The 12492-nt window shown below is 41.9% G+C and overlaps 1 protein-coding gene across 4 annotated transcripts in view; it reads right to left on the bottom strand.

The window, feature by feature from the left end:
- Positions 1-759: 759 nt before the first annotated feature.
- The window catches only part of fam222ba (family with sequence similarity 222 member Ba), a 47950-nt gene continuing 36217 nt past the window's right edge, over positions 760-12492 (bottom strand). For 3 of the 4 annotated variants that reach the window (XM_047378694.1, XM_047378692.1, XM_047378693.1), the window contains exon 3: positions 760-4401. In XM_047378694.1, coding sequence (XP_047234650.1) covers positions 2720-4401 — 1682 coding nt within the window. In that variant the 3' untranslated portion in view covers positions 760-2719. The remainder of the gene's footprint in view (positions 4402-12492) is intronic. The other variant, XM_047378695.1, reaches the window with a different exon arrangement.

Genomic DNA, 12492 nt, shown 5'->3' with positions numbered 1-12492 from the left:
GATGTCATCCTGTTGGGGGTACACCCAGCTGTGTCCAAGATTCAATTATGTTTGTTGATTTGTGGTGAAGTTGAAGAATTTGAAAGAGTCCTTCAGCATCATTTTCTACAATGCTCCAGTATCACCAGCAGTGAAGCAAAGCCTCAGCATAATGCTACCACCACCATGCTTGACATGTTCTTCAGTTTGAAAGCTTCCCCTTGGCTCCTGTGAGTATTATTCTTGCCAACATAACCAAATAGCTCAATCTTGGTCTCATCTGACAATGAAACTTTTTTCTTAGAGGATAATTGGCTTGTTCATGTGGGTAGCTGAAAAATCCAGGCAAGCTTGAAAAGGCAGACGTGGTTTTAACTTGGTCAGCATCCTTTTGGTTTCTGCCAAACCGACATTACGGCTGGACAAAGATGCTGGTCTTTAACAGTTTTCAGTTTATGATGCACTTCAGCTCTAGGGGTTACAGATCATCCTACTCAATTTCCTTTAATCCAGGGTGACAGTTTGGGTCAGATTCACACCAGGACACAGGTGACATTGATCAAAAACACAAATCAAAACTGGTTTTAAAATATAACCAAAATGGGTCCAGATGAATCTTGGAAAGCACAAACTTAAAATGACAATTATGATGATGCTAAAACCTCTAGCAGGGACTTTAATGCAAAGACTTGTGTGAACAGCTGTTGAACAGTAGGACAGCGTAACATGAGGGGATTCTACACTTTTGCTGCTTTAAACATTTCAAATGACTCTGACACCTTTCAAAGCATAAATTAGAACTTTATTTTATTATTACAATATTACAAAAAGAGTAGCACAACTCTCACGCTCTTGCCCCTTATCTGTCGTACAGAATGACAAAAGAAAGGCTTGTGGACCTTCTTCTATCTCACAGCAATAGTACAAGAAACAAAGAGGAAAATAAATTTAAATAACAAGCAAATCAAATATCATAAATAGTCACAAATGCAAACTGAAGCTTTGAAACTGGAAAAAAGTTACAGCTCAGTAACTACACATTGCTAAAAATATATAATTACAAAATATTCCTAATTTTTCTTGCTTTCCAACCATAAGGAATCTCTAAGGAATTGCTCTCAATGAGGAAAACTTTATTCAAACGAAAAGGCAAAAAAAGAAAACAAAAATAAAAAATTGCTGTTTCTGTATGTCATTTACCTCCTCTCTTTATTTGGGTTTTTTTTTATTTAAAACCATGCTCATTGTCAAAGGAAAGTCCAAGGACCAAACACTTAAGGCTTTTTAAGGGCTGTTAGGGAGTTCAGTGAACAAAACATAGGTGTCATTGTGTTATTAGAAACACACACACACACACACACAGACACACACCCCAACACTCACTTTTAACTGCGCCTGCATCAGCTGGCAACATTCACACACAATCATTAAAAGTTACAGTAGTCTAGTAGGTAAGCCAGTGTACAAGAAAATAAACAATGCATTTGCTGTTTTTCACGTTGAAACGAAACCACCGTTTCGTTTACCCTCCGAACGATCTTGCAAGTGATCAATTTGGTCTATTGGAGCAGACTTCACATAAGAATCAGTAGCAACTCACACGTGACTCAGTTTTCAACCCTGTCAGGGTTAGAAGCTCCGCCTTGGCTTTAGATTCTGCGTCACATTAAAACAACTCTTTCAGTGTCCACAAAGCCGACAGATCCCTTTCGATACCTGCAAAATGAAGAACCGCAACATTCAAGTAATACATTTTGTTACAAAAAAAAAAATATATATATATATATATATATATGTAAAGATGCGATGGCACAATTTCATACTGGTGTGTCTTCATCAACCTGACTTTGGCCATTTTAAGGTAGAGCAGGGAAACTGTTTTCATTACTTTCTGCCCTTATCTCTAAATGCTGTTGCCAAATGTGGCTCTAGCCACAAGGCTTAATTTTTTAAATACCTGAATTCACTGCAGCATTATAAGCAGAACAGAGCATTGGCTTTTTTTTGTCATATTTGCTCCTGCTTTATCTTTATAATGTACAAACAACCTGATGACATGCTTCTTTTACTGAAAGGAAACCATCTGTAAGAGTCCTGTTATAGAAATAAATAAACAGAACAAAGCCCTCTGCTGAACATGTATACTGCTAATTATTAAAGCCCATTTTTCATCCATCTCTTTATTTTCTTTTCTGCATGGAAGTGATTGTACTTAATTTTAGCATCACCACCAAAGTGAAGTCTAAACCAGTCACAGCCAAAAATTCCTGATATTGTGCAGTAAAACTTCAAAAAAACCAAAAAAAAAACCAAATCAAATATCAGTTGTCACTTTTTTTCTGAGAGTGATCATTTTTACTTCTTTCTTACATGCATAAGAAAAGCCAGGTTATGGATCTGCTGTAGAGATAACACAGAATCTGCTCAAATCCAGGCACAGAAATTCAATGTATGATGGAGGAAGAAGCACAGAGGAGTACAGATGTGTACACACATACACACTTTCAGAAATAAACAAAGTTACCTGTAGTTTCAGGTAAAAGCAAAATAAAAATCAAGCAATTGATCACTTGCAAGATGAAACAAACAAAAACAAGAAACTACTGTTCTGCATTAAATATATTATTTTACCCTCTTTAATACTTGTTGTCCTTTAGGTTATCTGATGAGTTTTCTTCTATTTCCTTTCTTAAGACTAAACAAAAGGACTTGATAATGGTTGTGGAGACAAGGCCATAGCTTATCTGTACCCTGGGTGCTGGATGAGAGCGGTTCTGCCATCTCCGACCTCTGGACCTACCATGCTCAGAGGGGGCCTGTGCATCTTGCCTATCAACCCGAGATTCTGATCGCGGAAGTAGGGCGTCTGGAAGTCCCCACCCAAGTAATCTGCCGTTTGCATCAGATTAGTCTGGCCAGAGGAGGACGTGGTGGAGCTCGGTGCGAGCCTATAATGGGGAGCCCCAAGGGGCCCACAGTCCAGCGTGGTACACCCTCCTGGGCCTGCATTGTGGAATGGCATGGCTACGTCCTGAGACCCCGAGCTGTCACTGTTGGGTGTGGGAAGTATGCTGCTGCTCCAAATGTGGGACTGGAAGTAGTGACCGTTAGTGTAGTGGGCCATGGGACCAGGCATACTGTTGTTGTTGACAGGTGGGGAAGGTGTAGGCCTGTCCACTGGAGGCTTCAGCGAGTACGGATGACCACCCAAAACTTCTGCGGGGAACCCCATGCCTTTAAAATGGAAGGAAGGCTCCCTAGAAGGCTGTTTGCAGAGGTGCGTCATGCCGTTATGAATGTGGGGCACATGAGCCAACTGATGTGGATTCCAGGAGCGCATCTTCTGCTGCTGCTGGGTGGTATGTTGGAGCTGATTCTGTTGGGGGTGAATATGGTGCTGCAGATGCTGCTGATGTTTTGGATCAGCATGGTTGGAAGGCAAGTGGTTCATACCAGCCACACTGGGTGGGGGGTGGGCTCCCATTGGAGCTGTGGCTTTTTCTTGAGGGCCAATAATGCAGTTGGGTGGAGGAAAGCCAGGAGTAGCATGGTTACTGTGCATGGAAACCCTGGAGCATGCACTAATAAGCAGGTTGCGACTGATGGGACTGGGGTTGGCGATCTGGCCTTCACACATGGAGCTAGCTCCTGGGCCCTGGCCGCGCGCTTGGCAAAACTGGTTGAGCTGATGCACAATGGTGCTCAGGTCAGCCTGACGGGCCTGGTGCAGCCCGGCAGCCATCGAGAGTGGAATGGTTGAGGTAGAGACGGTAACGTTAGGTGGCGCGTCGCCATCTGGCAGCTTTCTGCTCCCCTGCAGGCCAGGTGGTGGCTGTTGCTGAAGCATGACTGCAGGGGGCCCCTGCGAGTGGCCAAGGGCTGGGTGTTGAGACAAAGTCTGGAGTCTGGTCGGCCCCTGAGGGTGTAGGGCCAAAGGGGGAGGGTGTCTAAGACTCTGAGTGTGAGCCTGCTGCTGAGAAAGGGGTAGATGTAAAGTCTGAGGCAGGTCCTGCTGTTGGTGGATTAAGCTGTGCTGGGGCAGGTTGGGCAGAGGTGGGTGGTGGTTTAAAGTGCTGGTTGAAGCCACTTGATAGGGTCCAGTGGGAGGGTTCATACTGACTTCAGAGTGCAAGCGAGCCCGGCTACCATCAAAATCTTTCAGGATACCTTTGACTGTGGGCACCTTGACGATAGCAAGGAGTCCCGTCTTGGCACTGGCCTGAGAGGGGGGGTAAGGGCTGTAGCGCTGGCCTGACGTATCCAGCCCGTTGACCGTACGGCGCACGTGGTTACGCTGGGGGACTTTGACACTGTTAGGAAAGATCTTGATGGTAAGGGGGTTGTTGGCAACCTTCTTAGCATATGCATCCAATTCTGCAGGGGTTGGAAACGGAGCGGATCTCATCCTTTGTATGGTATCCCCTGAAGAAGAACCAGGACAGATGTAGTTAGAAAGGTAAAAAGAGAAAAGAACAGAGCGAGGCAAAATGAAGTAGTTTAAACCAGTTAAAAGTGTACTGTACCATAAAAAAGTATTGAACTTTTTCTCATTTTGTCACGTTACACCCACAAACCATACTGAGAGAAAGCCTCTCCACAGCATTATGGTACTACCACCATGTTTTATCATAGGGAGGGTGTGTTCAGGGTGATTTTCACCATACAGTGTTTTGAATGTAGGCCAAAAAGTTCTAATTTGGTCTCATCTGACCAGATCATGTTCTTCCACATTTTTGCAAGGTCCCCTGCGTGACTCTTAAAAAACGGAACAATTTGTGGCGAGCGCGATTAATAACTGTTCTGTCAAAAGGGTCTCACATGTTTGCAACATTAAATAAAAGGCAACAAAAAAGCTTTTTTTGTGAACCGTTTTCTAATTTCTTGGTCTATTTACTACTTTTAGTCAAGTCTAATTGGTAATATGGGACATTGGTCCCTCTTTCTTCAGAAATGCTTGCTGTAAATGGGTGCACCCACATTTGTTTTGGACGAAATGTTGCTCAATGTAAGCAAAACTAAAAGCAAAAGATACATAGCAAATAAAAGACATAAAACATTGTGTTGTAAGCAAGATTTTCCATTTTAAGAAGATTTTCATTTTAGAAGTTACAAAAAAAAGTGCCCAACCATGCCTTCACTGGACTTTATTTAGGGGCATCAGACTAGATACAAATTACACGACTTTTGTTTGTAAAAATGTTTAGAATAATTCTGAGTTTCCCTCCAACTTCCCAAATATGCGTTGCCTTGCGTCGGTCTATCACATAAAATTAAGTAAAAATACATTATAGTTTGTGGTTCTAAGGTGGAAAAGTTCAAGGGTTATGAATTATTGCAAAGTTATGTTTATGACACAAAAGCAAACATCAGTTGAAATCTAAGGAGCTTAGTGGAATATACATTTAGAAAGAGCTCTTGTGTAAATACACTGCTCAAAAAATAAAGGGAACACTCTAATAACACATCCTAGATCTGAATGAATGAAATATTCTCATTGAATACTTTGTTCTGTACAAAGTTGAATGTGCTGACAACAAAATCACACAAAAATCATCAATGAAAATCAAATTTATTAACCAATGGAGGCCTGGATTTGGAGTCACACACAAAATTAAAGTGGAAAAACACACTACAGGCTGATCCAACTTTGATGTAATGTCTTTAAAACAAGTCAAAATGAGGCTCAGTATTGTGTGGCCTCCACGTGTCTGTATGACCTCCCTACAACACCTGGGCATGCTCCTGATGAGATGGCGGATGGTCTCCTGAGGGATCTCCTCCCAGACCTGGACTAAAGCATCCGCCAACTCCTGGACAGTCTGTGGTGCAACGTGACGTTGATGGATGGAGCGAGACATGATGTCCCAGATGTGCTTCATCGGATTCAGGTCTGAGGAACGTCCATAGCTTCAATGTCTTCATCTTGCAGGAACTGCTGACACACTCCAGCCACATGAGGTCTAGCATTGTCCTGCATTAGGAGGAACCGTTTGTGCAGACACATGCGCATTTGTGGCCTGCTGGAGGTCATTTTGCAGGGCTCTGGCAGTGCTCCTCCTGTTCCTCCTTACACAAAGGTGGAGGTAGCGGTCCTGCTGCTGGGTTGTTGCCCTCCTACGGCCTCCTCCACGTCTCCTGGTGTACTGGCCTGTCTCCTGGCAGCGCCTACAGGCTCTGGACACTACGCTGACAGACACAGCAAACCTTCTTGCTACAGCTCGCATTGATGTGCCATCCTGGATGAGCTGCTCTACCTGAGCTACTTGTGTGGGTTGTAGAGTCCGTCTCCTGCTACCACGAGTGTGAAAGCACCACCAACATTCAAAAGTGACCAAAACATCAGCCAGAAAGTATAGGTACTGAGAAGTGGTCTGTGGTCCCCACCTGCTGAACCACTCCTTTATTGAGTGTTTCTTGCTAATCACCAATGAGTTCCCCCTGTTGTCTTTTCCATTTGAACAACATCATGTGAAATTGATTGTCAATCAGTGTTTCTTCCTAAGTGGACAGTTTGATTTCACAGAAGTTTGATTTACTTAGAGTTATATTGTTTTAAGTGTTCCCTTTATTTTTTTGAGCAGTGTATTTTCCCTTTAAAACTAATAGCTACCATTGCATGATGACTAGATGTAGATGAGGTTGAGGTTTCCTATTCTCAGCAGAAATATTAAAGCTGACACATTCAGAAAAAAAGAAATTCAAGTGAAATCCAGTTAAGGACAGTTGTTGGTGACTTTTAGGTCAAAAGCTATTACTGGCCCTAATTGACACATTCAGGCCAAGGAGAAGTGCTGAGGGTGGGCTGTGATGTAGTGGGTGAATCACAAACCAAACAAAGAATAAGAGAGGCAGTAATGGTTCCCCTGTGGCTGTTACAGGGAGCAAAAAGAAAAAAAAAAACAGAGTGAAAGAGAGATGCAGAGAGCGGCTCTCCATGACAGCAGACAACTAATCAGACACAGAAGCAGCATCTCTGATGTGTAGGAACACCTCCTAGGACTCCGCTCATAGACGTCTGCTACACCTGCTAAGCACAGTGACTAAATTTAACAAAGCCTAGGCGACAATGTGAACATGATTACCTGTTTGCGCATGTGGGAGTGTGTGAGGTTGTTCAAAAACAGCAACAACAACCACAAAAACAGTTGGTTCATGTGTCAAAATGATCCATTTAATCTGTCATGGTTTTTTTTTTAATCCAAGCAGATTTCAGTGCACAACCAGTCCAATTTGAACATACAGAGAAGGGCATTTGTTGGCAACCCTAGTAAACAGGTGTAAAATGCAATAAAGTAAATGTATTATTTTTGTACTAGCATCAACACACTGAAAATATTTGAAAATTAAAGGTTTTTATTTGATTGAAATTTGTCAGTGTGGGAAATCCCATTCAAACAAATATTTTCTTTTAACTAAATTATCAGTGGCACAATTATTGGTAATTTTTACTTAGCTCCTAAAAGAAATGGTGACTGAAGCATTTTTTATTTAACCTTTACTTTTTAATTTCAACTGAAAAGTTGATCGGGCTTTCTAGAAACTTGAATTTAGGAACTAACTTTCTGTTTCTCTGAGGCAGAATAAAAACGTAGGACATGATGTATGTGCTGGGAAACAGAGGGTCATTTCTTTAGCCACTGGTCACCTGGCTGGAGGAGGAACCACATTCATCTTGTCATTGAGTGCAGGACATTCACCAAGTCTCCATAACAACCATTAGACACCATCTACATACTAACTGGTTGGTTGTGAGAAATGCCCAAAAAAAGCCATTTCTGTCCTAACATTATGAATGTGAAGATGTGGAGTTTGTTGAACTTTATTGGAAATTTTACTGGTGTTTGTGGTTGAAAAAAATCGAGCTTTGCAGCAAATGCTCCAGATGGCGTTGGCTTAAAACAAAGGTTGAATATGTGAAAATGCCCCTAATGTCTACTGTTGCATAGAGTGAGGATCTGTGATGCTGTGGGCCTGTTTATCATGTTTAGTCCTTGGGTCTTTGAAATGCATTGACATTTTAAATAAAAATCCGACGGCCTCTTGTGAGGTGAGCTGTGGAGAAGAGAGCATGAGAGAGGACGCAGAACTATGGATGATCTAGTGAAGAAATGAGCATTTTCAATAATGCAGATGTCTTCACAGCTAAGTAGTTCCCTGACTTTGGTGTAGAATAAAGAAGAAATCAAGAATGTGTGATTCTGCCAGAAGTCTATGGTTTCCTATGACTGTAGTGCTTAGGCTCAGTCTCACAGCAGTCAGCCTGGCCTCATGGGATGAAGCACACAGCTGAAGAGACTGAAGTGAGGGGCACGGAGCTAGCAGACCCAGGAGTTGTGCCAACTAGCTAATTAATTCATGCTTTATTTGCGAAGAGGACACAATGGGTAGTGATGTGCGGGGGCTGGTATGGGGCGGCACACAGACACACATGGTGGGGGCTCCACTGTAACAAAGTGTTCAGCCCACTGACGGCAGCCTCGTTAATGCAGGGGTCTGGGCCAAGGAGCTGGAGCCTGACACCCGACATCATCGGGGCCCAGTGTCTGTCTGTCACTGAATAAATGCCAGGCTAAGCAAACACAGAGAAATGAACACTTCCACACAAGCATACAGACATGCTGAGGATAGGTTTTGCCTGTCAAACACAAGGAATGATTAATGATCTTGTTGGAAATGATGTCTCGTGGTGACAGGAACAGACTGAATAAATACAGGGCTGATTTTACTGGAAAATGTAACCACAGTCAGGGATTCTGACACAGCCCTCATGTTGTGAAAACGTCCTCATGTGTTGCAGTAAAAAGGATTGTAAGTGAGAAGCAGGAGAGCACCATGATCTGCTGCAAGTAACATAGCATCTGGATCATTTCATTACCAAGGTGGGCGCAAGGTTTAATGGTTTTAAAACATCACAATATTTCTCTTGCAAAGCGTTGTACAGCTGATTTCAGCATGTGACTTCATTTGATCAAGAAAGGCGTCTATTGTCAGGACACTTGAAGGAGAGCGCTTTGAGCTCGACATCCTGTTGTATCCATGTTAATGACTCTTATTGGGAAGTAATAAACGAAGTAGTTCCTGAATTGCTCTGTTGTGTTGATAAAGTCAACTAATAAAGACTTCCTGCAGGCCTAACCAAGAAAACCGTTACAGTTAGCTGCTAATGATGCTAAAGTTAACATCAACTTCATAGCTTCCTACTCACTGTATTCCTGTAACCCATGATGCCTTTGGGAAATAATAACCATCAGGGCAGAGTTATTCCAAGCAAAGATTGGAAATATGGAAAAATCATCTAAGAACATCCAATATTTACATCTTAATCAGGTCAAAACAATCATCTTTCAAGGTTTGTGAGGATGACCTTGAGAAACAGCTTTTGATTAAAGATACTAGCATATGTAGCTGTTTCATCACATCCATTACTACAGATGGAGAAGACAGGTTAAAAACAACTTCACTGGATATTGACCAGGCATTCTTTATGCCTTTTAATCTGCTTAGAGCTCATAGTGTATTTTGACCAAAGGCAATATTTTTAATTTTATGTTTGACTAAAGAGGAAATTATCTGTTGTAGGTTGAGAATGCGGTCAGAGATGGAAATACCAGGATGTCATACCCTCATGAGTCATAAAAGGGCATAATTATATTAACCATTATTTCCTAAACCTATAATTATACCTGAAGATTTCTCAGCAGTGCTGCCACTTCTTTTCAGAGGCCAAACAACATGATTGGTTGTAGCACATTGATTTTCCTCCATGGACTTTTTGTTGGCAATGAAAGGAGCAAACCTTACAGGTTTTTAGGGGTTGCCTAAAAATGAGATTTTTTTTAGTTATTCCATCTTGATTCCTCGTCTGTTCGTAGCAGATAGAAATGCAACCACAGAGCAACAAGTATCTGAATGATGCACAGTGTGCGATTATCAAAACAGACGGCAACAAAATATTGCAGATGTGGCCCGGGAACATGAAACACCAGGCTCTGTTCTACACCAGACCAGTTAAGATCATAGTTCTGCAATTAACACATAATTAAACATCCTTACAGATTAATTTGTCCTATACATCATACAAGTGAATCCAGAGCAATCACTGGAGGGGCCTATTAGTTGTGCATAAGCCATAAGAAACGGTTTCTATTTAAAACGATTGAAAGGGCAATTTTCAAGCAGAAAAAATAATCATGAAACAATCTCTTTAACCCAAACCAATCCAGATTCAAAAGTAGCCAAAACGGCTCTGCTGGCTGTGATAGAAGCGTCAAAACAAGCCAAAGTGACAGCCAAGTCCTCAGTAGTTATCCTGCCAGACTTATCTGGTTTATTTAATACCATAAAAACATAGTATTCTTTTGTCCATGCTCTCTAGCATGAGCATCACAGGGACAGCACACTCCTTGTTTTGAATTGTTTCACATTGCTCCATCAAAGGTAGCTAGAAACCTGGGTGTCATGATCGAGGACCAGCTGACCTTCAAAAATGTCTGTTGCTTGGTCACGCAACTTTGCACTGCTAAACATAACCCCTCATTCATGACTCGGTGGTCAAGGGACTGTCGGCTAGCGTTCCCTGTACCACGCTAGAGACAAACCATTTTCTTTTCAAGCATCATTCCACGATGGTGGAATGACCTAATGAGCACCAGGACAGGGGCGTCCCCGTCTAACTTGAGAAACACTTTTAAGACCCATCTCTTCATAGAGCATCTCCTACCCTAAAACCTACCCTGTACACCCTCTACTGCTCTTCAGCATCTCCCTCTATGTTTGCACTTTTTCTACACCATCCCTACTCCCACCTCTGACAGAACCTGACTGTTGGTCTTCCTTCTTAGTCCGTGTTGTTAGCTTTAGTATTAATTGCATTGTTACATTCTTATTTGTAAGAATCTGCCAAATGCATAAACACGTAGATCATGGAAAAAAGGGGGTGATGTAGAAAGGGATGGCTGATTTTAGACTCTATAAACACAGTAATCAGAATCAATGTAATATGTGTATCTTGTGCAACCTGTTTTCCATGTGTAAAAACACAAAGTAGATATTTTTGGTTTTCTCTATAATATTACTAAAATCTTGAAGTGGGGTTCTCGTGAACACAACAGAGTGCATGATCTTCTTGACTGTATGTTTCGTTAACCATTCATTTCAGATAAACTAGGATCACAGACTGACAAAAACAGCTTCAATGGACAAATATGCAACAAAATGGATAAATCACTGCCCAAAGTCAGTAATAAACGGTGGATAAAATGGAACTGTGCTACTTAGATCATTTAAAAGCTCCTGTCAGCTACCGATTAAATCTTCTACCAAGCAAGTGTAGCCTTTTAGCATTTCAACCTTAACCTGAAACCAAGATTATTAGAAAAGCTACAAGCATTAAGGGAAGGTTAATGAGGAATATGAGGGAAACATGTTGGTGAGTGCTGGTGGCATGGAGAATATCATCTCTCAGATCTCTAGCCAAGTACGTTGCCAGGGAGGAAACAGGGAAAAGGGGGCCGCTCTGGCCAAGCACTAATTATCTCACTGCTAGCGAGCTGATTGGAATACAAGTGCACAGTCAGCAGGCACTAATTATGGTCTCTTTTATTCAAACTACTGTTTTTATTGAGCAAGGTTTAAGCAGCGGGGAAGTGGAGGCTTGTGCTGCTGCAAATTGTATTTTTCACACATGAACAGCAAATTAGAACTGAAGGTCCGGTACCAAATTAGACATGTGTTTTTCTTTTGGGGGGTCACATGAAACCTCTTCTTTCTTCTAACAATAAAGCAATATAACCTTCATAAATGAACAAGGAGAATATGAAAAGAGATAGTTTCAAGATCAGTTGTCCCTAAGAACCGGCCCAGCTGTGCTCCATTTGTTCTACCTATAAGAACCGAGGAACAAGAGCCTCTTCAAGGCACTTGAGTCATCCTGAGAGGAAAATGGGCTGGTTTCTTCACTTGATATACTCCTGCGACAGCCTTTACACTTTACAGCCATCATCTGTTAACACTCACTCCCTGATGATAAATAGAGCAGTTGCTCTGGCCTTGTCTCTGCGAGCTCGTAAGTTTAAACGACTCTCCCATCCCCAGATTCAGTCACAGCAGAAGAGGCGATCTGGATCGATCTGAAGCACTTGCCGATTGTGGAGTGAAGGGTTCAACAACAAGATTCATCTGCTGATTCAGTCCGTTTTATGGGAAAATTCTGGGAATTTTAGTTCACACCTTTCCTTTTGTGCGTAAAAGATGATACTGCACGTTCTCCTACGCCTGGGCAGACAGTATGTTCTTAACCATGCGATCTTTTATGCTTGTGTGTTAATATATCAATATTGTCCTCTGTAGGAACATCATCTCTTATATCCCTACAGTCTTTGCCCACTCTAAACACTTCTCCCCAACGAGTACTTCAACTTCAGTCCTCAGCCAAGTTTTTAAGAAGTCAGCAAATTACATCTTCTAAGTGTCAACTGTTACTGGTGACCACCGATTAAACTCGGTTTGCCTTTG

Source organism: Girardinichthys multiradiatus, chromosome 11 (genome assembly GCF_021462225.1).
Source record: "Girardinichthys multiradiatus isolate DD_20200921_A chromosome 11, DD_fGirMul_XY1, whole genome shotgun sequence".
Taxonomy (NCBI): Eukaryota; Metazoa; Chordata; class Actinopteri; order Cyprinodontiformes; family Goodeidae; genus Girardinichthys; species Girardinichthys multiradiatus.
This window is presented reverse-complemented; position numbering and strand designations above follow the sequence as displayed.